Genomic DNA, 24,936 nt, shown 5'->3' with positions numbered 1-24,936 from the left:
CCTGCCAAATGTCCTGTATTCAGCAGAGAATCACACTTTGGAGAGCCATCTCCTGCTGAAACTTGGCATGGGAGACTCCTACTCCCTTCTCCTGTGGGCGCCTTCTCAAAATGGTAGTGCCCTGCCCTGCCTGGTGCATCCAACTTTGAGGTGGGCCATGGAGGGAGGGTGTCCTGGCTAGAGGGTCCCACTGGACCACCAGGGTTAAAGTCCTTTGGAAGGATGGGGGGTCACACTGGATCACCAGGTTTAAATTTTATTTTGGGGGGGTGGCAGGGGTCTGGGGTCCACTGGACCACCAGGCCTTAAGCCCTGACCTGTCAAACCAGGATTGACAGGTCAGGGCTTATCTCCTATGCTTTCTGGGCATGCACTCAAGAGCTATGCCTAACGTACAGCTCTTGAGCACATGCCAAGGCCAGGCACAATCTGCCATGGTGGGAGTGGGGGTGGGGGGGTGTCCCAGCCAGGGGGGTTCCCACTGGACCACTAGGGTTAAAGTCCTTTGGGGGGTGGGAGGGTCCCACTGGACCACCAGGTTTAAATTTTATTTTGAAGAGCTGGGGAAGGGAAGTGTTGGCCCTGAGTTTTCAAGCTGTTCAGGAGGGAATGCTGATGGAGAAGTGCTACAGAGGGAATGTAGTAGTGTCAGGGCAAGAGCAGAATGGAGTGGGGCATGAGTTAGGTTGGGAGGTGAGATCAAAATCTGAGTTTAGTTTAAAAATGTATGCCCCTTGGCATCTCTGTGTCTATCAGAAAAAAAGCTTAATAAATTAGACCCCCTTAGATCAAAGGCTTCCAAGCTTGCCCTGGGGAATCCTCAGCCATTTGGGTTTCCAGGATATCAATAATGAATATGCATGAGAGTCATTTGCATGAAGTAGAGGCAGTACATGCACATCCATCTCATGAATATCCATTGTGGATATCCTGAAAACCCAACTGGATGCCACTACCTTGCACTGATTGTAAGGCCTCTGGAGACAGGAATATGCCTCCTGTACATGCACGAAACTCACCTTGAGCTACCAATGAAAATATAGAGTTTCTATTCACTTAATAACGGACAAATACTTAGGGCCAATATTCAGTCAGCAGCAGGCAGCATGCTTACTGTGTCCGCCATTGGCATCAAACCTGGATATTCAATGCCAGGCCATTTCCAGGGACCAGCATTGAATATCTAGGTTATTTGGCTGCTAAAACGTTAACCGGCTATGCTGATAGTCAGTGCTAACCATTTTAGTTTTTAGTGGTCAAAGAGAGGCCTGCTATTTAAGTGGCCTATTTTGACCGCTCACCAGTTTGGCCGCTAGCCAGGATATTCAGCGGGAAATAACCGATTATCTCCCACTGAATATCCTCAGTTAGGCGCTTAAATGCTATTTCCTGGCTGGTTAAATAGTTTTGAATATCAGAGGGTTAGTCCTTAGGATGGAACAGTGGATGCTGTTTTCTCTCTCTCGGTCACAGTTCCTTATTTCTATGCATATCCTATTGGCAGCCCATATTTTTCAGACATAACTTTGCATTTCCCATTATTGCACTACAAATGCAAATATGGGCTGCCAATAGATCAACAAGGGTAACTTATTATCATCAAAGGGCAGATGTGTGACAGAGATTACATATTATCATGACATAAATTCAAAATATATTTTAGGAAAGAGTTTCTGCATTAAAGCACAATAGAACATAGCCCACAGACTGTCCATTAAACGGCAGGATTGCATAGGCTTTTAATTTTTTTTTTTTTTTTTTTTAGCAAAGCTAATCTTTATTGTTAAAACTGTGGAGTTCAATGACAAGAAAAACAATGCACCATTAAAATATTTCATTATCAGCCTGCCCCTGCTGTGGGGTTACAAGGTTTTGTGATTCTGTGAGTCATTTGGAAGTCATTAGCACAGGTTCTGCGAGCTGCACTACGTATACTGCAAAACCTATGATGTATGTTGTACCAAGCAGATATAGTAAGGTGCAGAAATAGGATTAACAAGACATCTTATCATTACACCAATGCTAGGTTGTTAAAGCATGCCATTGGTCTATAAAATCCCCCTGCTATTATAAGCTAATATTTGCCGTACTCTAAACTAACCGTGTGACAGACAGATGAGCAGAGAGAGAGAGACAGACAGACAGAGAATAGTTTGGAAAAAGAAAGACTGTGAGTTCTATATATTTGTCCTCTGGACACAACGCATCTAGCTACTGGCTCTGTCAGTCAGGCATTGTCTGAAAGTTTTACACATCTCTTCCCTACAGATGTGTATATAAGTTTCTCTATAGTTCTACAGACATACATATAGGCACATTCTCACACAAGGAGTCCCACGGAAGGCAGAGCAAGAACCCTGAGGCTAGAATGCATAAAACATAGCTGGAACACCTACATGGAGCAGTTCACAGAGAAGGGCAACCAGACTGATTAAGGGGATGGACTTCCAGTCATATGAGGAAAGGCTTACCAGGTTAGGGCTTTTCAGCTTGAAGACATGGCTGAGGTCAGGGGCTTTAGGATAGACGTCTACAAAATCCTGAGTGGAGTGGAATGGTTAAATGTGAATCGATTGTTTATTCTTTAAAAGTACAAAGACTAGGGAAACACCACACCATGAAGATACATAGCAATACATTTAAATCAAATACCGGAAAATATTTTTTTTCACTCAACACACAGTTAAGATCTGGAACTCATTGGCAGTTGTGTTTACAAAAGGTTTGGATACATTTCTGGAGCTAAAGTCCATTAAATGTTAAGGTAGGCCTGGGGAAATCCATTGCTTATTCCTGGGGTTAAGTAGCATGCGGCCTTGCTACATTTTGAGATTCTGCCAGGTACCTGTGACCTGGATTGGCCACTGTTGGGAAACAGGATACTGACCTAGATGGACCTTTGGTTTGACCTAGTACAGCAATTATCTGGTCCATGTTTAAAATGATTTAATTGGCCAGAAAAGGTCACTGACTGGTTAAATCATTGTTCAGGGCCATCCACTAATTTTTAGCGGCACTTAAACAGTTATCAACACTGAAAATGAGCAGTTTTGGGGGTAAGTTGGCAATTGGCTGGTTAAGTGCCGATATTTAGCATTAACCGGCCAGTGTAACTGCATAAATGGGACCACATAAAACACAATCCTACCTTTATGTGGCAACCCATGGCCAGTTAAGTACTGAATATCAACTTAACCGGTCATGTGCTAGCTGGCACCACATAAACTGGGTGAATAACACCAGCGGAAGTCACATAAAGCTCACCGCCACCACCTAAATATTTACCTCTATGTTCTCATATTATGGGTTCCCATTTCCTATCTCCCACAGAGCTAATCTGCATTCAAGTCAGGTTTTTTAACACAGCTTCTTCTGGGGACTATAAGCAGATCTGAAGATGTGCCAGAGACTGGTGGTACTGCCTTGCCAACTACTGCCAGGCCTTTTGAAACGGGGATTGAAATATTGTCCTTTTTCAAATCATTTCTACAAGTTAACGTGAGCTGGGGAACTGTTTTGTCCTTATGGAATCATTTTAGTTCTATGTGTGGGCAACTGCCAGCGTCACGTGCAGTGTTTCCTTTGGCTAGTTCAGGTGTAGACATAATTACAGGTATGACCATTCTGCATGCATGTCTGTGAAGTCAGTCTTCCTGTAAGTGCTTGCTGTCTATGGGAGAACCTTGACTAGTATATGGTACAAGGGCACATTTTTGCATGCACACCCTGTAGCAAATTTTGAAAGGGAAACTATTCCTTCAAAACCACACTACCATAAACTACATGCATACAAAACAGGCAGGGCTTTTGCTCAGCTGGTACTCCTGCACAGTTTTTCCTGCCTTCCTAAACTGTCCCACCCATCCAATTAGATATCTTACTTGGGCAGATGCAGAAAGGCTTGCAGTAGCCAGGGGTGGACTGAGAGTGGTCTGCCCCCCCCCCCCCCGGGCAGTAAGGGTGACAATGACAGAGGCAGGAGCAAATGGGCATCCCTCCTAGTTAATTCAGGTATTAGTGGGGGGAGGGCTTGGCAAAATGGGTTGAGGGGTTGGGGAGGAGGCAATAAACACCAATCTCTCAGCATATTTGTTTTCCAGTAATGCAGAGACCAACCTTTAACCTATGATCTTCAGCAGTGGCGTAGCCACAGATGGGTTTTATGGCTCAGGCCCACCCAACAGTAGCACATGTTTAGTGGTAACTGGTGGGAATCCCAAGCTCTGCCAGCTGAACATTTTCCCCTGATGGTAACAAAAACGCTACTCTTTTTGACACCGGCACCTGCTCAGTTTTCAGTGCATGCCTGCTGCCAAGGTTGAAAGAAGTGTTTTCCCACCAGCTGAGATAATATTTTTTTTTTTGGCCACCCAATTCTTGCCTAGACCCACCCGAAATCTGTTGTCTGGCTACGCCCCTGATCTTCAGGTTGAAAAGCAGCAAACTTCCAAGTACTGCTATATTACCTCTCGATGAGCAACTAGCCCCATAGTCTACAATACATAATCAATGTGTACAGCTGTTTTGAAAGAATATGAAAGTTGTACAAAAGCTGTTTTTCAGCCAGTAAAAATGAAAGTATTAACTTCCACCAAATTAAATCCTGCTGGGCAGCCTTACCTTGGGCTAAGAGGAGATCATTATCTCTAGTCAGCCCTGCTTTTTGCTGGGGGGGGGGGGGGGGGGGCTCATTATCTCTGGGCTCTTCCCTGGATCACACTGCTTTTATTCTTTTCTGAAATACTAGGCAGAGATTCATATTGGCCTGCATGCATTCATTACACTTCCTTAAAATGGCTTAGGGAACTTTTTAAAGGTGGAACTTGCCAGTTTTGGTTTGCTAAGACTACAAATGCTGTATGTTGTGCTTCTGAAAGGTTTTATCAGTTGTGTTTGGGCTAGGTGACCCTACAGTTCTTAACAATTTGGTTGCTTTCAACTGTAGCTGCTCATTGTGTTTGAACTTGAAAAGCCTTTGAGCTATTAGACAGCTCCAGGCCATCAGGGGCAATCTGATTCTGAACCAGGACTGACTCAGCCTATTCCTGAATAACCCAGATCCATCAGGTAGATTTGCTTTTTACATTAATTTGATCCCAGCTGCACTTCTTGTCAGGTTGCAGCAGCTAGTGGCACTTGTGATTTTTTACTTCTGGTGCACCTTGTTTCTCCAGTGTTGCACTGCACAGAGTGACATAGATGCCAAGGTATCCAGTTCCAGGCTGGAGACTTTCTACCAGTCCTGTTTTTAAACTTACATACCAAAGCATTGTGGGACTTGTAGTGCCTAATGCTGCCCACTTAACTCAATGTTGCAAGTCCCATAATGCATGAAATCTAGGACATCCCAAAATTTCTAGCCTGGACCTGGATAACCTGCCATCTCTAGAGTGACTTCCTGGGGTTTTCAGTTACATTTATGTCTGCATATTTCTAATTTTAATTTGTGATGCCTTGTTCTGTACTTGGAGAGGAGCTGTCTGCATTTTGCATGTGTTACTGGGGTGTGGTGTTCTGCTAGTGTCACTTGCTCACCTCATATGAAACACATGATAAGAGGCGTGTTGGAGTTTTATGGGCTGGTGTTCTGTAACAGGGGCTATGGCTACTGTGGAGGCAGAGCCAGGGATAGTCATCCAGCCCCTAAGGTTGACCCTGTATGAGTATCAGCACCTTTTTTCATAGAAAAAAATAAAGCACTGAAAAAAAGTGGGCATACTTTGAAATCCCTCTATTTGTATACAGCGAATCAGGGGCAACATAGTATACATATGTTTGAAAATTAAATGTATGTTTGCTCTGTTCCTCCTCTGACCTAAATACAATCCTCCTTGAATGCCTCATCATAACCCAGCTAAGGTTGAATGTCCTGTTGGCAATTTTTCATTCAAGCAAAATTTACCTGAGAATACTGCTTTAAAAATGATGCCTGTGTATGATTCAAACATGGGAAATTCATACCTTTGTTACAGGAGACTGGAAGCTTTTTGGAAACTGAGGCTAGTCCCTGACCAACTCCTATACTGAGTTCTAGTAAATGTGGATAGAATGAATAGGGCTTTCGGGTAGCCATAATCTTAAGGCATGGATGAATGAAGAAACATCTCATATGGATGTCACTGAAGAAACTTAGAAAAAAAAACCCACCCCAGCAACCCTGTCTGAGCAATCTTTAGTAGTATAGTTGCACCTTAGAATATGAATTTACATAAAAAGTTCATAAAATAAATTAAGTGTAAGTGGCAATATTTATCAGACCTCAAACATAAAAATTCTTACATTAACTCAAAAGTGCAGTGCTGTTCTGTAAGTTCACTGAAAATGTATTATTGGGGCTTTCAGGAGAGACTGACGGCTCAGTGACATGCTTCTTAGTGCCATGTGAAGGGTCATGGGTTCAATTCCCAGTTTAGGTTTCTGCTTCCTGGGTTGGAAGTGTTCACAGCCTCTGGAAGAAGGGAGCCAGAGTCATTGAGCAAAGGGGCCATACAGTGACTGTGTTTAGAACACATGGTTGCTGGGATGTAGAAGCAGCCCTGGTGCATAGCTCCCAGCCAAGGACTGCCATTACAATGGCTGGACTACACTTAATAGGGGAATAAACTCCCCAGGTAGCTGCAAATAAAGGCTCATGGCACTAGATCCTAGCCCTGGTTCTGAGTTGGAAGCCTAAAAAAGCAAGAAGAAACTGCTATCTCCTCCTTTCCTCCTCCATAACAAAAATCACATATCCATACAGGTTCTTTAGAGGTCCACAATGAACTGATAAATCAGCTTCTTATCCAGGCAGAATATGTGCAGGCAACTAGCCAGATATTGCACATATATATAACCAATGCATACTTATACCTTACCCAGGACACATAGGATTTTTTCACATCTGACAAAAACCTGAAAGTTCACTTTCTCTTGATATGTTTTCACAATACTTTCTTACAAAAAAATGCACAGATGCCTATCTACTGCATGATGTAGAATGATTTGCTGAAGAATGGTTTTGACTATAGCACTTCAGGTTTTGGTTTGTTTTTGGTCAATGTTACGTGATGTAATAATTTACAATGGTATTATTTATGCTTGCCTCACTCTAATGTTAATTTATTTTACTAGTGCTTCATGGTAAAGTGAATTCTGAGTTTGTCTGATCCTATAGGCCCTAAAGGATATCTGCTATAAAGTCTAAATGTGTTTACATATACAATACTTGCTTGTTTGGCTGCATGTATCACTTGTTCCAACAGGATGACAAGTTGCTTTACTGGTACACTTGAGGTTTGAGCCAAATGCCAAAAAGGCATTTTTGAAAGAATATGTTCGGATGTGCAATTAAGACATGTGGGGATTCTTTTATTAAGCCGTGCAGCAAATGAGAGGAAGCTCATAGGAACTGAATGGGCTTACTCTCATTTGCTGTACTGGGAATCACTAGCACGGCTTTGTAAAAGAGGCCCTTGAACAGCTTATAGCTACATAGCTTTTTTTGATATGAATGCAGCAATAGTGGTTTGCTAGGAAAGTGGAATAATGTGGATGCAGAGTTCAGTTATATTTCTTTCAAAGTGTTGCTCATCAGAAGGATTTTTGTGCCTGTCAGGCCTGACAAGGTTTAACCCTGCAGGTAATATGTTTTATGGAACTTACCCAAAAATTAATATATCATGATGCAATTTTTATTTATTTGGTCTTTGGTCAAGCATAACCCCATTGTTGAAGCCTATTTCTTTTTTAGTACTGAGACTACCTAATCATTTTTGACATAAGATTTTAGAACAAAGAAATAAGGAGCCATAATGTCAAGAGCTGTGCCAGGATTCGACCTTGGCCAAGTGGTTGGCTGGTTTACATAGTAAATGACAGCAGATAAAGACCTGTATGGTCCATCCAGTCTGTCCAACATGATAAAGGTTTAAAATCAATGTTCTCCTTTTAGTTCTCTAAATGGAATTTGTGTTTTCTGTCAGGTAGCCAATTACCTTCCCATTCCCTTTCTGCTTTCTGCTCCAGTTCCCTCTAGAAATTCATTACTAGGTATTACAAATAACAGAGCCATTGACATGAAAGCACAAAAGAAGTGTGTCACTAGTGAGGCATGCAGCAGTTCATGAGATCCAAACTGCTGGTCTACTCTCATGGTTGCTCTTAGATCAATGGCACAGAGCACTGAGGCTCTTTTATTCAAAAGCCTCAAAACTTGATAGGTTAGGGCCACAGCAGGAGCTTTACAGTATGGAGGTGTAAGAAAAGAGAGAGGGGGTATAGGCAGCATCAACAGCTCTCTCTATGGGTAGGATGGGACATGTAGGCAGGACATTTTGTATTAGAGTTTCTCCATTCCTGTTAACTCCTTTAGGGGTGGTCATCACTGGGGGGAAGAGCATTTTCCTGGAGTCGAGAAACTATCATGCTTTTTCTAAGAACTCAAAAGCAGAATTCAACAAACTTCTCTCCCTCTCCCCATCAAACAAAGACATCAAGAACAGATCTACACACGGGTTACTAGCACTAATTTTTATACATCCCCGCCCAAAAATATATCTACCCAACTAACAATATATATAAACATACCCAAAATATATGTAATCCAGGGTATCTAACAATGCATACATACCTCATCCCAAGAACATAACTACTCTAAGGTCAGTAACACTGTACAGTACATATACCACCACCTCAAGAATCAACCTCTCCCAGGAAAAGTATCAAGAGTATGAATGCTCCTGCCTCACCATGGACAATAGCAGCCTAGGAGCATGCTGGGAAGAGAGATCTTTATCCCCCTGAAGTCAATGCACCCTCCAAGCATAAAGGGGGAGATTCCCTGTAGAAGGTTACTGATGCATGTATGGACACCCAAGATCCTCTGTGCTGTGAGTGTTTAGTGTTATGAACGTGTTAGAGAGAAATGGATACAAGGAGCTCCATTCTTCAACCAGGAGACCATGAGGGAGAAAGGAGGAAGAATGTGATGGAGGGCTGAGGAGGATGGCATAACAATGCTGGTTAAGCATTGTGCCCTGGCATTTATCCTGAAGTATTGATGTAAAGTTGGCTCTTCAGGATATAGTCGATGACCGGCTGAGAGAGATAATCCACAACATGTCCATCTCCGTGCTGCAGGGCCAGTCTGTGGGAGATAAAGAACAGAGTCAGATGGAAGAACATCATTACAACATTAGTTCAGTTAGCAATACAAAAATTGTGAAACCTGGAAATGTTAGATCAACGCCCCATTCCAGAAAGAGACAGAGAAGAAGATGAACATGGGAAGAGACAGAAAAGAAATTCTGGGCAGGGAGGGACAGGGATACAGAGGGTCAATGGTGGACAGGGAGAGGGTAGGGACTGTGGAACGCAAATAGGCATTGCTGGAAAAGAGGGAGTCAGGGACACTACTGGAAAAGGGGGGGATAGAGATAGGGGACAATGCTGGAAAAGGGAGAAGATGGAGACAAGGGGCATGGAAAGGGGAAGGAAGATAACACTGGATAATGCTGGAAAGGGAAGGGGAGATGGGGACACAAGGGGATAATACTGGAAAAGGGGAAGATAGGGACACTACTGGAAAAAGGGGGAGATAGAGATACAGGGACAATGCTGGAAAAGGGGGAAGGTGGGGACATGGGGAGTTAAGCTGGAAAGGGGAGGGGAGTTGGTGACATACGATGGAGGGATAATCCTGGAAAGGGGAGGGGCGATGGGGACATGCAGGGGAGGGGGTAATGAAGAAAGGGGAGAGAAAAGCTGGAAAGGGGAGAGGTGCTGGGGACATGTGGGGGGTAATGCTACCTAGGGGAGATGGGGGACACTGGAGGAGTAACTCTGGAAAGTTGAGAGTAGAAGGGAACACGGAATGGGGTAATGTCTGAAATGAGTGGCGATTGGGACACAGGGGGCAATATTGGAAAGGGGGGAGATGGGGACACCAGAAGGGCAGATAGTGAACTTGGGGGTGGGATAAGGACAGGGGCAGGAACACCGAAGGGAGATGCTGGACATATTTGTTGAGGGTAAATTTGCGCTTTTGACCAAGGTGCAGTATTCTGCTAGCATGTGCAGATTCTGTGTAAGATCTGTAGCAGTCCCGTTTTTTTCCCACTAGGTGGTCTATTGGAGTTTTAGGGCCTGTGGGCTCATTTTCAAAAGAGAAAACGTCCAAAAAGTCTGCATTTGGATGTTTTTCTCACAAAAACATCCAAATCAGCATTTTCAAAACCTATTTTAGACCTTTTTTTCTGAAGTCCACCAGAAGTGCTTCCAAATCTCAAGGGGGAGTGCCAGGGGTGTGTTCACGGTGGAACCTGGGCGTTTCTAAGACTCAAATGTTTTAATTGCTTTTAATATTGACTCCTATATTTATTAAAATTTAAATGTCAACATCAAGAATCCTCTTGTGCAGAAATGACATAAAATTAATAGAATTTTTAGGAAATTGGAGCAAGAAATTATATTTAGGATCTTTTATAACTAAATGAAAAGCAACCTACCAAGTTTTGGAAAATAATAATTTTGTCATAGGCTTCAATGCTACTCCTCTAGACTTAGCAGCAGAGAATCTGGTGATAATCTTATACCACAACATACAGATAAACCCACTGAGAGGCAGATACACGAAAGTCCCTGGAAACATCTGTCTTCGTTGAGATCCTCAGTAAAAGTTACCCAGTTGAAAATAGTGAGCGATTCCCAAAGGGAACTGCATGCAAATGAGCTGCTCACAAAAACAGCGAGCAGCTCGAAAGCTGCACATGTGTAGAACAGCCAATCCCTAAGTGTGTGCATGCTCAGAATAGCATATGCTACCCATAGCATTCATACACACATACAAGCTGTGTGTATGAAAGCCGTAAGTAACTTTTTTTTCAGTTTTTTTTTCATGCAAAGTCGAAACAGATGGGACCAGAAGGAAAGGGTTGATTTTTGATTTTTAAGCATTTTTCCAGTGCAAAGTTAGCTGAGGGTGGCTGGGGTGTGCACACAATGCACACAGCCCCAAGCTGCTGCCTTTCATGGGAGAACATAGAAGCTTGTACAGTCCTGCCCTGAAATATGGCTAAGGTCTCCCATGGCCCTCTGCAAGGTCTACCAGCAGCCCTGCCCAGGACAACCAAGAAGATCCCATCTCCCAAGATGTTTTATCCCATCGCTTACATGAAGAACTGCCTGCTATGGCTCCTGCAGACCTCCCGTTAAAGGTAGGTGGGCCTTTCTGTGCATTACTTGTAAATTGATGTGCAACACTCGGAATGCACAGTTGAATACTGATCGTTGTTTAGCATGTGATTTTTGTTGCTTGCCACCGCGAACGGTAAAAAGCCCATAGAGCCCTTTTGTGCATTGAACCTCAGGCAGTGGACCTCTTCAGCTACTGGGGCTTAGGCATCCCTGCCAGCAAAGGTAGGACTGTCTTTCTTCTATGTTTGTGCAGTGCTGCGTATGCTTTGTAGCGCTATAGAAATGCTAAATAGTAGTAGTAGTAGACTCAATGCTGTTGGGAGTGGAGGCGGGGCCTGGATGGGGGTGGGGAGACTTGAGAGGAAATGAGTAGCCTAGGGGCACCATGATGCAAGACAGTTTAGGAACCACTGATATATAAGGGATGACTTCATGAGTTTAATTTCCAGCCTCTGAAACTGTCTTATTTTGACTTTCTATTTTTGTCTTCAGTGCAATATCTGTGAAGTAATGTGAACTGTAATTTTTATTTTTAATTTATTGTGACTTTATTGCAACTTTCATTTTTACAAAATATCTTAAGTAGAGAGGTGTGGTAGCCGTGTTAGTCCACTCTTAAAGGTTATCAATAGAAATCAAACAAAATAAAACATGGAAAAGAAAATAAGATGATACCTTTTTTATTGGACATAACTTAATACATTTCTTGATGAGCTTTTGAAGATTGCCCTTCTTCATCAGATCACCTACCAACACCCATCCTGTTAGAATATCAATGAAATGCTTTGATGTCCCCATGCATACCCCCACCCTCCCACTCTGTCAGACTGTCAAAGTAATTCTTTGATGTTTCTCTTATATATACTATCTGCTAACACATTTGCTTGTTTCCGATCTGACGAAGAAGGGCAACCTTCGAAAGCTAATCAAGAAATGTATTAAGTTATGTCCAATAAAAAAGGTATCATCTTATTTTCTTTTCCATGTTTTATTTTGTTTGATTTCTATTGATAACCTTACAAAATATCTGAAGCAAACTTTGGACCTCTTTTATCAAGCCGTTCTAGCAGTTCCCGCACGGCAGTGCAGAAGGAGCCCATTCAAAGTGAATGGGCTTTGTTGGCATTAACTTCCACACCAGGCCCTTTATGAACTGTTAATTTACTGGATAATATTCAAAATTATCAGGTCAATATTCATAAGCACTTCTGGATAGCAGCACCTGCTATCTGGACAAGTAACACTGACCAGGATATTCAGAGGCACTATCTGGATAATGCCTCTGAATATCCTTAGACTGTTCTGACACTATCCAGATAGTGTTGCAGCAGAGTATGGGCAGAATTAGGGAAGACCTAGAACTTATCCAGATAGTGGGGATATTCAGTGCACTATCCAGAGTACCTGTGCCTACTTGGATTTTCATAAGTTTATTGTTGGATCTTCTCTTTCCTTCCAAAGCCCTACTATCTCACATCTAAACACAACTAGCCCCATCCTCAGTAAATATGCTCTGTCATTTCAAGTGCTTTCTCAATCCCAACCCCAACAAATACTGTCCAGGATCCACCTTCACTACCGTCCCCACTACACCCCTCATTATTTCCACTAGGTGTCCACTAGGTGTCCAGAAACGTTCCTTTCTCAGAACACCCCCACCAGCAGTGGTCTGATGTTCTCAAACATAATTTTAATTTTTGTTGGTATAAAATATCATTTATATATCTTAAATGCATTTTCCTTTATAGGAGTATAAATTGATATTCTCCCTGCCTCTTTGAATATCTTTCTCCACCTCTTCTCAGTGAACTTGTAAACCGCATAGCTGCCTCCATAGACAACTTGCAGTATAGCAAGCACTGAGAATAAATAAATTAACTCTTCCCCTAGATCCTTTTCCCACTCCAGCTTGAACTTCTTAATCCCTCTCCCCCTTAAAAATTTGTAAAAGATGGTAACCACTTCTTGTAATTTATTCACTGAACCTAGTATGCTCTCAAGAGACTTTATCCCCTCTTCCTCCTCTTCACTTTCTTATAAAGTGAAGCAACTGCATCAAGGAAAACAAGTCTTCCACTGGAGGACTTGAAGCTCCTCAAATGTCATCAAATGGTCCTCCACCAATAGATGACAGAATCTCGTTATCTCCTTGCACTCCCACCTCTCAAATGTCCTTCTCTCCCTTCCTACTCCAAACACCAGCTCAAGTCTAATTGGCTTTGGAGGTGAGTTGATAGACTCTTAAACTTTACCCATCATCTTCTTCATCTCTACCCAAATCCCCAACAAATGCTTAGTAAAGGGGTTCAATACTTCTCACACCGAAAAGATTCCCTCTGAAATCCACAGCAGATATTTCAGTGCACATGATCTACACCATGCTTGCTCTAATCTCATCGTCAATTTTGGCTCTCCTAACTGCAGTCCTCCAAATACTTTAACCGCATTGCTATACTACTACAACTACTTAGGCTAAGCTTCCCCCCTCCTTGCTATATAGCATTTCCATGAAATCTTCCTCCCCCAATCAAACTGGGAGATTAACCTTTGAATATTACTTAATGCCTCCCTCAGCACTCCAATGAGTAGCACTTAAAATGGATACAAAATCCTCGGTACTATTTTCATCTTCACTGCAGCAATTCTTTCTCACCAAGACAAATACCTCTGATGTATTCTATCCAGATCTCCTTTTATATTTATAAACACCTTACTATAATTACCTTTCTTTACCTTTCTATAATTTCCCTAGGTTGTAACTAATTTGAATCTCCAGGTAAATTATGAACTCCCTTGCCCACTTAAGGAGAAACGTCTACAAATCTACTATCTCGCTTTGCTCCATTGTTATTCTCAGTGCCTCTGTTTTATCCATATTTATCATAAACCCTGCTACTCCCTCAGACTCAGTTATATACTAAAATATCATCTATGAACAATGCAATTTTGTGCTCCAGCTCATCCACCTTAATGATTTGTACATTCCCATTACTCCTAATCCTCTGTCAGCAGCTCTACTGAGATGGCAAACAGCAACAAACAGAAAAAGCGCCCTTGCCTAGTCTCCCCTCTCCAATGCAAAGGGCTCCAAGTAACCTTCATTTACCTTTCACCCTCACCTCTGGCTTCTCATACAGTATGTTTACCTGCACACTAAAATTCTTCCCAGCTCCAATGTCTTTATCACTTTGATCAGAAGATTCCAGTTTACCTAATCACAATGCTTTCTCCAAGTCTACAGTAAGAATTATTGTGGATCCTTTTATATCCTATTACATTCTTTTTATATCTTACTGAATGCCTGTCTACACAGGACAAATTCTAACTGATCTGGGTGGATCAAATCTGGGATTTCACTAGAGAGTTTGTTGGCCAATATCTTGGCTAGGATTTTTGCATCAATATTCAGTAGCCATCTAGGCCTATGCAGCTCAAGTGCTTTGCTTTCCCCTCTTTCGGCAGCATGTTATGTCTTAACACTGCATTGAGGGGCCGATGTGGAAATCCTTATGGTCAAGCCGCTGACCGTATGGCTTCTATCATGAGCTTTCCGCTAAAACTTGGCCATTGGATGCAGTATTCAAAGAGCATGCAAACTACTGTTGCATGAAAATCGTGGCAGTAATCCCACAGCTCACTGAAAAATGTCATCCTACCTGTCAGTGTATGAGTGATGATTGGCTCATGTACTGCTAGGTAGGGTGACAGAAATAGTCCCCCCCCCCACCTGCACCCAACCCCTCCCAGATTTCTGTACCTCCAAAGACGCAGGAGCTATGCCCAGTTACTTCTGCCTCTGGCATTGTCATCTCAAAACTGGCAGTGTCTTGCCCCATGCAGTGCAATCTGGGATGTTATATAAAGGAAAAACTCCCTTATGTGGCAGACTGGCCCTGCTCAGTGGATCCTAGAATGCACTGCAAGGGGAAGGGCATCACCATTTTGTAGAAGACGGTGCCGAAGGCAGGAGTGAGTGAGAATCGCTCCTGCCTCATTCAAGGTCTAGGGTCCAAGGGGAGTTTGAAAACAGGGGCAGGGGTGGGATGTGTGCCACTGCACACCAGGGAGATAATTTTAATGAGGGAAGATAGAGGGAGGGCCTATTGGTCCTGGTGGGAGGTGGGAAGGAGGCTGGCTGGTGCTGGTCCAAATCCCATTGGGAGTTGGGAAGGTCATTGGACACCAGGGAAATTCTACCTTGAGTGGGACAGAGGGGAAGGAGATGGGGCCAATGCTGACTATGGGGGCTGTATGCCAGCCTCAGACCTGGTGGTAGGTTTCTGGCGTTGAGCTCCCACAGTAGACATTAGTACACAGCCCTGCATTGCTGCGGGCTAATTAACAGGCTCTTTAGCATGCATTTTAATATGCTGTGCGCTGATGTCTACTGCAGGCATAAACCTCAGTGCAGAAACCCTTTTAACATACAGCAGCCATCAATGAGCAGGTAAACTGCTCATTAAGAACTTAAGTATTGCCATACTGGGACAGACAGAAGGTCCATCAAGCACAGTATCCTGTTTCCAAAAGTGGCCAATCCAGGTTACAAGTACCTACAAGATCCCAAAACAGTAAAATACATTTTATGCTGCTTATCCTAGAAATAAGCAGTGGATTTTCCCCAAGTCCATTTTAATAATGGCTTATGGACTTTTCTTTTAGGAAGTTATCCAAACCTTTTTTAAACCCGCTAAGTTAACTGCTTTTACCACATTCTCTGGCAACATTCCAGAGTTTAATTATATGTTGAGTGAAGAAATATTTTCTCAGATTTTTAAAAAATGTACTACTTAATAGCTTCATTGCATGCACCTTAGTCCTAGTATTTTTGGAAAGAGTAAACAAGCGATTCACGTCCACCCATTATTTTATAGACCTCTATCATATCTCCCCTCAGCTGTCTCTTCTACAAGCTGAAGAGCTCTAGGCGCTTTAGCCTTTCCTCATAGGGAAGTCGTCCCATCCCCTTTATCATTTTTGTCACCCTTCTCTGTACCTTTTCAAATTCCACTATATATTTTTTGAGATGTGGTGACCACAATTGCACACAGTATTCAAGGTATGGTAATACCATGGAACGATACAAAGGGAAAGGGAAATGGGACTTGATATATCGCCTTTCTGTGGTATTTTTGCAACTACATTCAAAGCAGTTTACATATATACAGGTACTTATTTTTGTACCTGGGGAAATGGAGGGTTAAGTGACTTGCCCACAGTCACAAGGCGCTGCAGTGGGAATTGAACCCAGTTCCCCAGGATCTAAGTCTGCTGCACTAACCACTAGGCTACTCCTCCAACATTCTCATTTTTGCTTTCCATTCCTTTCCTAACAATACCTAACATTCTATTTGCTTTCTTAGCCGCCGCTGCACACAGAGCAGAATGTTTCAAAGTATCATCAACATCAATGCCTAGATTTCCTGGTTGGTGAACCTTATTGTAGCCTGCAGTGGCTTTCTGCATCAGCCCCTGAGAGAGGTAATGACCTCTCTTGGTGCACGTTGTTGCATAACCTAGTAAATACTCCACCCACCTCCCTTGAAAATATCTTATAGAACCTACTAGATGAGCCATCCAACCCCAGTGCCTTATCTACAGGCAGATTCGTAATTGCCAATCCCAAAGTGGGCCCAATCTGTCACAAGCTTTAGACTTCAATTTCAGTACTCCTTAGATAGTTTTCTATATCTTCTCTCCTCGCATATAAATTCTTATGAAAGCCCATGAACTGACTTCTGATAGCTTCAGCAGTACAATATGTTATACCCCCTGCCCTTGATGTCCTGCACAGTAGAGGGTGCTGTTCTGACCTTTAGCTTTCCAGCCAGTAACCTATTTCCAAATTCATATGGAACAATCAAATGGAAAGCACAGAGTAGTGAATTGGTGGTGGAATGAAAAGGGCTGAAAAACAAGTGGTTGTTAGTGGTTGTTAACTGTAAGAACGATATATAGAATCCCTTCCATTTGTACCTAACCAAACTGAAGCAAGATCAGTCTGCATAATATGTAATTTTGTCTTCCTTCCATTTTGAACAATGTACAGTTTTCAAATTGTTGTTGTACATTTATGTTTGAACTTCAATAAACACCTATATAAATAAAATCCCCCCTCAGATGTCCTGAAGCTCACTCCATCTGTCCTGAACTCCTGTCCTCCTGGTAGGCTAAGCTATTCGGACTACTCACCCTCAGTCTCAGCCACGCCCATCTGGGCCGTAGGCCACGCCCCATCTGCACATATAAAGCACCCTCAACGTTCTAAAGCACGGTCTGAGGCTTCAACAGTTCGTATGTTCGAAGCTCTGTAACCATTTTTAAGCACACTACATCTCTGCCCCGCCCTGACCTATCAGAGAAGGGAGGAGTGTCACAGCTGCACCGCTCTGACCTATCAAAGGGAACTGAAACAGGAAAAGGGAGGAGTGTCACACCGAATGACGGACCTATCGGAGGGAAGTCAAATAGAAGAAGGGAGGAGCGTCAGAGGCCAAGGGGATGGCCGTATCTAGGTCTCATAGGTTTCCTTGCTTTCTTTTCAGTGTATTGCAGCTGCAGCCACTTAGGTAAGTCTAGCAAGCCTGTCAGCTACTGAATACAGAAAGCAAAAGATAGCATGTGGGAACTTGCTCCGTTTTGTTCTCTGGAATGCAGTGATTATTATACAAATGGTCTTGCTTTCATTATTTTGGTAGGGGCTGCCTTCATGACTGTCCACAGTCCCCCCAGTACTGACACCTGACGGGGGGGGGTGGGGGGGGGGAAGGACACTCACTGTCTCACATATGCACTCGCACACACTCATTCTCACATACACACACGCTCTCTCACAGACACACACCCACTCTCTGTCACACACACACACTTGCACATTCTCACTCTCACAGACACTCAAACATACACACTCCGCGCAAAACCTTGCTAGCGCCCGTTTCGTTTCAGCCAGAAACGGGCCTTTTTTTACTAGTGTTTGAATAAAAAGAAAACAGTGCATGTATGTTTGGGTACATTCTGTGTACCTCTGGAAAAGTATGTGAATAATAATAGCACCACAGACACTGATATCTCTTTATCTGTTTCCTTAAAGTAATCTAGTATCACACACCTGCTCTTTGTAGAGCTGACAGTGGCCATTGGGTGGTTGATGTCATCCTTCACAACCAGGATGTTGTTCTGTTGGCAGAAAAAAAAAAAGAGAAAATTAATTTTGGTCATTGTCATCTTTATGTTTGCCTTCTGAAAGCTCTCTAATATTATGGGCAACAGAAAAAGCTAATAAAGAGTGCTTGGGTTAGCTCTAGCAGAGCTCAAACTACTCTCTTCATCTGAGAGAGAAAACATATGTCCTTTATTTGTTTTGCAGGGTGAAATTCAGTTCTATTGCATTGAATCAGGAGACAAATGAACTGGACCACACATAGCATGGTGATACAGCCAGAGGCCTACACATCACCGGAATGGGAAGGTAGTAGGGAACTACATCCCTAACAAGGAAATTATTAACGTATACATTTAGGAAAGCTTCTACAATTTTTATAAGGGTCAAGGTTTAAAGTCATGGGAATAGGAATCGCCATGTCTCTATAAGAATCCTTACTTTGTACTTGCGAAGTACTGATGAATGGTTCATGATCCTATCAGTATCAGCCCCATCCCGGGGAACTACCACAATCCCAAAATCTCCAACTATTACTTCCATCTGCAAAATATTCAAAGCAAAATGTTTCAGAACCAAGATAAAGCAAATATTAGTGAATCTGCCACTGTGGATATAAGAAGAAAATGGGTTACATTGTATCAAACTCCCCAAATATATATCCTCTACTATAAATGTAGCTCCTAGGCCTCTCCCCCAGACTGTACAAGCTTGCATTTCTCATTTCATAAAGAGGTTAACAGTTTGAATACCTGTTATCATATAAAATAAATATGAGAATCAATTGAAAAAGATATTTATGAATATGGGGGACAGTTTTCAAATATTTTCACTTGGATAAACATATCTTAACTGTGTGAGAATGATTTTCCACTGGCTTCAGATTTGGATTCTGATAGTGACTGCAGCAGAGGATGTGTTGGCCATAGCTGCTGCTTCAACTGAAGAAAGTGGATAACTGTTTGCTGAAACAGGATTTTCAGAGCCTTCAATGAGTGAACTTACCGGTACTTCCTTATCTAGGACTGAAAGCCCCTGAGCAGGGGATAAAGGCATTGCGCCAGCCACAGCAGTTAAACTACAGGACCTTCTCTGATTGGGGATGGTTGCTGAACAAACCTACAATAATAACCTTAGATTCCATTTTGGATTACTGTCACCACTTTAGAAACCTTAATAACTAGCTATGTATATAACTTAATAACTTTTTCTCTCAACTTGACTAGAGCACAGGAGCAACAAACCAGAAAACTGGCCTGATTAGACCAGAGAATTGAAGCCTTACAGGCATTTAGGGGGTATTTTACTAAGCCGTGGTAGCGTTTTTAGCTCACTGTAGAAATCAGCTGGCGGTAAACGCCGAGACACCCATTATATTCCTATGGGCATCTTGGTGTTTACCGCTAGCCGATTTCTACAGCGAGCTAAAAACGCTACCATGGCTTTCTAAAAGAACCCTTTAATGATATGCTGATTGAAGACACTTTATCCATGCCTATAAACATGATGAAATTTGAATAAATTAAGGGCAGGGGTCAGGGTCATGGATTTGATATACTACCTTTCTATGGGTGCAACCAAAGCAGGTTACATATATTATATGCAGGCACCTTTTCTGTCCCTAGTGGGCTCACAATTTGCCAATCATCGAATGCGCCACCTATGAAGATGAATAATTAATTAATTTCCAGCGCTTGATATACCGAAAATTGTCCATACGGCGACTATGCTGTTTACAAAATAAAAGCAATTAGATTACAGATACAAAATGGAGGGAGGATAATTATGCAGAGGCACCAAAAAATTCATTAAACATGGCTGTCTTGAGTAAAACCTTAAATTTAGGGTAGGAGGATTCTGAACAGATGGAAGATAGGAGAGACATCTACAGACAGGGTCCTAGAAAAATGAAACTGGTTTCACAGTATATTGAAAGGAGGAAGGGAAGGAAGGGAAGGGAAGGAATAAGTTACCAGAAGTAGATCGGAGGGAACATGAAGGGGTTAGAAGGGAGGAAAAGTAAGTTGGAGATGAAGGAAGATGAGATTTAAAGACAAGACAAAGAAGCTTAACTTGATATGAGAAACTTATACTTCTAGAGATTCTTGGTGTACCAGACAAGGCTTTCCCTCATATCACTAGGATTTATTATCTACCAGTGAAGAAGCGCGCTGGGGTACAGAAGAAAGAGAGAGTAGAGAAAGATCTGTCAATGGACAATCCAAACCATACACAGATGCTTGAAGGATCTCTGGAGTGGGACTCAGAACAGGGCACTCTGCTGATTTCTTTCAGCAATTTACCAGATGCAGACTGGATATTAAAACTATTTTTCAGAAATAGAGAGGAGATATTTATGGGCTCTAAAATCTAGGTTTTCACAGATTTTTGTTCTTCCACATGGTTGCAAGTGTTTGATTAAATTTAGGGCCCTGTTTACTAAGCAGTGCTAAGAGCGCATTTTCGTTTTTAGTGCACGCTAATAATTAGGATGCGCTAAATGCTAAGTCACCCATAGGAACATATTGGCGACTCTAGCGTTTAGTGCACGCTAAAAATGCTAACGTGGCTTAGTAAACAGGGCCCTTACAGTTAATAGATTTATCTTTATGAGCCCAACCAGCTAAGATTTTTTTTACATCTTCTCATATTTCTGCTTGGGTGAGGGACATGTTTATCTCAGCTTTGTACCCTTGTATTATTATTATTATTATTATTATTATGACATTTGTATCCTACATTATTCTGAACAAGCTCAGGTTCAGGTATATTACTCTGTGGGCATGTTAGCCATTTTTTTTTAGTGCATATCTATTTGGATATATATCCATAATTAAGTTGCTGCTTAATTTTCTTTGGTTCCTTCTCTATGTATGTTGAGGGAAATAGAATGACTGGCATGTGGATAACTTTATTAACTGATTTGTGTTTTTTTCTTTTGTTTTAATGATATTCTATTTTCCTTTTTCAAGTTCTGGACTAGCACGTACTGCACATGCAAAAGGTTCCATCACTAAAGCAAACAACATAGGCGAAAGAGGACAACCCTGCTGTGTGCCTCTCGTCAAAGGAAACAGAGAAGGATTCCCTCCATTTATTCATACACAAGCTCTCGGTGACAAGTAAAGGGCATGAATCCAACTTCTAAAACCCTCTCCAAAACCCATACATTGCAAAACACTAAACATAAAAGGCCAATGTACTCGATTAAAAGCCTTCTTAGCATCTAACCCTAACAAACAAAACGGTAGATCAGCTTTGTCTGCAACATGGAGTTGACCAGGCGACAAATGTTATCCTTAGCATGCCTATGAAGTACAAAACCTACCTGATCAGGGTGAGTAACCTCTGGGAGAACTTTTACTAGTTGATTCGCTAAAACTTTGGCTAGAATTTTAACATCAGAGTTTAGAATAGATATAGGACGATAGAAGGCACAATGCATCCTATTTGTACCAGGTTTCGGGATCACCGCAATCCAGGCCTCCAGCATGGATGGAGGGAGAACTTCACCCGCACGCACCGCATTTAGAATCTCAGCTAAAAGGGGGGGGGGCAAGCTCTCCCCTGAAAGATTTATAAAAATCATTCGGTAACCCATCTAGGCCAGAGGCCTTCCCAACGGGCAAATCTTTATTGTAGTGTATTTTACTTTAAACTGTTCTTTTAAAGAACATCTTGTTTCTGCATGAAGGATATATGGTGGATTCAGAGCCTGTCTATGGGAATCATAAATAATTGCTAAACATTGTATTTTGTACATTAACCATCTCCAACAAAGAGAACATTGTCTAGCTGCAACCTCCATTTGAAAATATTAACATTCCCTTCAGAAGTATGGTATTGTTTTGAGCTCTAGGTAAAAATTCTTAGCTTTCATCTGTTAAATTTCATTGAGTATCAGTATTGTGAAATAATACCCTTGCTCAGTCATGTTTAAAAGTTTCTTGTCTGCTTTCTCTGCTTGGCATTTAAGCACTTGTGAAGCATGTTAATAAATACAAATACATTTCTTTTCAGAACCAAAGTGAGATCAGTTTGGAAGAGGTGATTTTAAACCAGCCATGTTGTCAGGCTAATCTGCTTTTACTGTGAAGACTTTTAGGAAAGTGGATCGGTCACACTGTAGAGAGGACTTGCTGTTCTCTAGGTGCACCACTGTTGAAAAATGAGGGATGGCACAGCGCAAAACTTTTCTATTAGTAAGGAAACAAATTTCCATGTAGTCGCTGTTGTGAGGGAGAGAAACTGCTCTGGTCTGCTTTCTTTCAATTTATGTTCATCTACAGTGTGATCCTTGGGCAATAACTGAATCACTCTTTGACAACCGGGTCACTTTGCTCTATTCATAAATGATTTTCTCTATCCATAAATTATTAAAACATCAAATGTATTAAAAAAAATTTGCTTGTTTGTTGCCATTGAACTTTTCTGACTAGAATGAGAGGATGAGGTTATACCTTTCTAATAAGTGTGCTGCTACAATGAAAAAAGGGAAAGGGTGATATTTTGGGGTGATGACGGGGCCAGTTCTACAATCTATGTAGCCCTTGCATTCTGCTGCTGCTTCTTGTGGTCGACTTTATACTTAACTTTGCTGTTGGAGTTCTGATCTGGTTTTATTGTTGGTGCACATATCCAGTAATGCGGTATGTGGAATGTACAAATATATACATGTTGATTTTATTAAAACTCAGTTTGTGACCTTAAAAAAAAAAAACAAACAAAAAAAATAGAATGCAAACTTTAACCTGCACCAAAAAGTGGTATGGCCTGATGTGTTATTGTGATGGGCACTGTAAAGTATGAACAGAGATTTCACTTTGAAATCCAGGCAAGTACTTCACCCTGTTTATTTTACACCTGTAACATATGAAGGTATACAAAAGTTCATGCTTCCTTAGGACCAGATTCACAAAACTTTCTGTGCTAGTAACGTGCGATTCTGACCAGTTGTAGTTGGTTTAGTGATTACAGTATTCAGCAAGAAATAAACAAAGGTGCTCTGCGTGCTTTTCACCATTCACAGTAGCAGAAAACAGGAATTATATTCAAATATAGTACAACAAGCTAATTACTACTCAAATGTGCATTCTGTGCTATACACAGCCATTTCCAAGTGCTGCACAGATTGCAGCCCGAACCTTTAAAGAGGAAATTTGAACGGGAGGTCAGGAGCTGTCATAGTAAGACGGTGGCATCTAAGCGGAGCAGTCTGCTGTGAATATTTCCATTTGTATTACGAAAGGCAGAGAACTGTGACCTTCATAAACTCATGATCTATCACAAGTGGTTTCATTTTAAATGAAGAGAGTGAACATTATTCATTGATGTGGACAACCCATTCTTGAGAATGAAAAAGTGAAAGTAACTGGTAGCATGGGCGTAGTTTGGGGGGGGGGCGAGGGGGGCATTGCCCCTCCAAATTCAGGACTGGCACAATACGCTCTCGGTTCTTCCTTCTTGCCCTCAGCTCCCCAACAACCCTCCTCTCCGTTCCTTCCTGCCCCCCCCCCCCCCGCGCGTTTAAACCTTTTATTTTCAGCAGCGACGACAGTGAAGAAAACAGAACAGCAAGCAGGCTTGCCTCCAGCCTTTCCCTTCCCTCACAGACGGTGTCCCGCCTTCCTATGATGAAGTATTTCCTGTTTCCACAAGGGCGGGACACTGTCTGTGAGGGAAGGGAAAGGCTGGTGAGCTCGCTTGCTGTTCTGTTTTCTTCACTGTCTTTGCTGCTGAAAATAAAAGGTTTAAACGCGCGGGGGGGCAGGAAGGAACGGAGAGGAGGGCTGTTGGGGAGAGAGGCAAAATCACTGGACATGGAGAGGAGGGCAGGGGCAGAGAAGAATCGCTGGACAATGGAGGGGAGGGGAGGGCAAGGGAGAGAAGAGAAATCGCTGGACATGGAGGGGAGGGCAGAGGAGTGAGGAGAATTGCTGGATATGGATGGAGGAGAGGGCAGGGGAGAATGGAGAGTTGCTGGACATGGATGGAAAGGAGGGAACTAGAACTCAGGGACTGAAAAGGGGGAGCTGGGGAAGTCACTGGACATGAATGGGAGGGGAGGGTGGGAGGGTCAAAGGAGAATTGTTGGACATAGATAGGGAGGAGGGCAGGGAGAATCGCTGGACATGGACGGGAGGGGAGGGCAGGGGAGAGAGGAAATTTGCTGGATATGGATGGATGGAGGAGAGGGCAGGGGAGAATGGAGAGTTGCTGGACATGGATGGAGGGGAGGAAAGACAGGAAGGAGATGCACATGGATGGAGGGGAGGGCAGGGGGAGAGAAGAAAAATCGCTAGACATGGAGGGGAGGGCATGGGAGAGAGGAGAATTGCTGGACATGGATGGATGGATGGAGGGGCAGGGGAGAGAGGAAATTTGCTGGATATGGGTGGATGGAGGAGAGGGCAGAGGAGAATGGAGAGTTGCCGGACATGGATGGATGGAGGGGAGGGAAGTCAGGAAGGAGATGCACTTGGATGGAGGGGAGGAAGACAGGATAAATGCTGGATGTGGATTGAGTGGAGGGCAGGGAAGAGAGGAAAAATGCTGGACATGGATGTAGAGGAGGGAAGACAGAGGAAGTAGATAGACAGAGGAAG

The 24,936-nt window shown here is 42.6% G+C and overlaps 1 protein-coding gene across 2 annotated transcripts in view; it reads right to left on the bottom strand.

Annotated features, from left to right (window-relative positions):
• Positions 1–7,423: 7,423 nt before the first annotated feature.
• NMNAT2 (nicotinamide nucleotide adenylyltransferase 2) overlaps positions 7,424–24,936 on the bottom strand; it is a 120,445-nt gene continuing 102,932 nt past the window's right edge. For both annotated transcript variants that reach the window (XM_030207433.1, XM_030207434.1), the window contains 3 exons: positions 18,773–18,874; positions 18,281–18,348; positions 7,424–9,124 (listed from right to left, as the gene is read on the bottom strand). In XM_030207433.1, the coding sequence (XP_030063293.1) occupies positions 9,022–9,124; positions 18,281–18,348; positions 18,773–18,874 (273 nt within the window). In that variant the 3' untranslated portion in view covers positions 7,424–9,021. The remainder of the gene's footprint in view (positions 9,125–18,280; positions 18,349–18,772; positions 18,875–24,936) is intronic.

This window comes from Microcaecilia unicolor, chromosome 6 (assembly GCF_901765095.1).
Source record: "Microcaecilia unicolor chromosome 6, aMicUni1.1, whole genome shotgun sequence".
NCBI lineage: Eukaryota > Metazoa > Chordata > Amphibia > Gymnophiona > Siphonopidae > Microcaecilia > Microcaecilia unicolor.
This window is presented reverse-complemented; position numbering and strand designations above follow the sequence as displayed.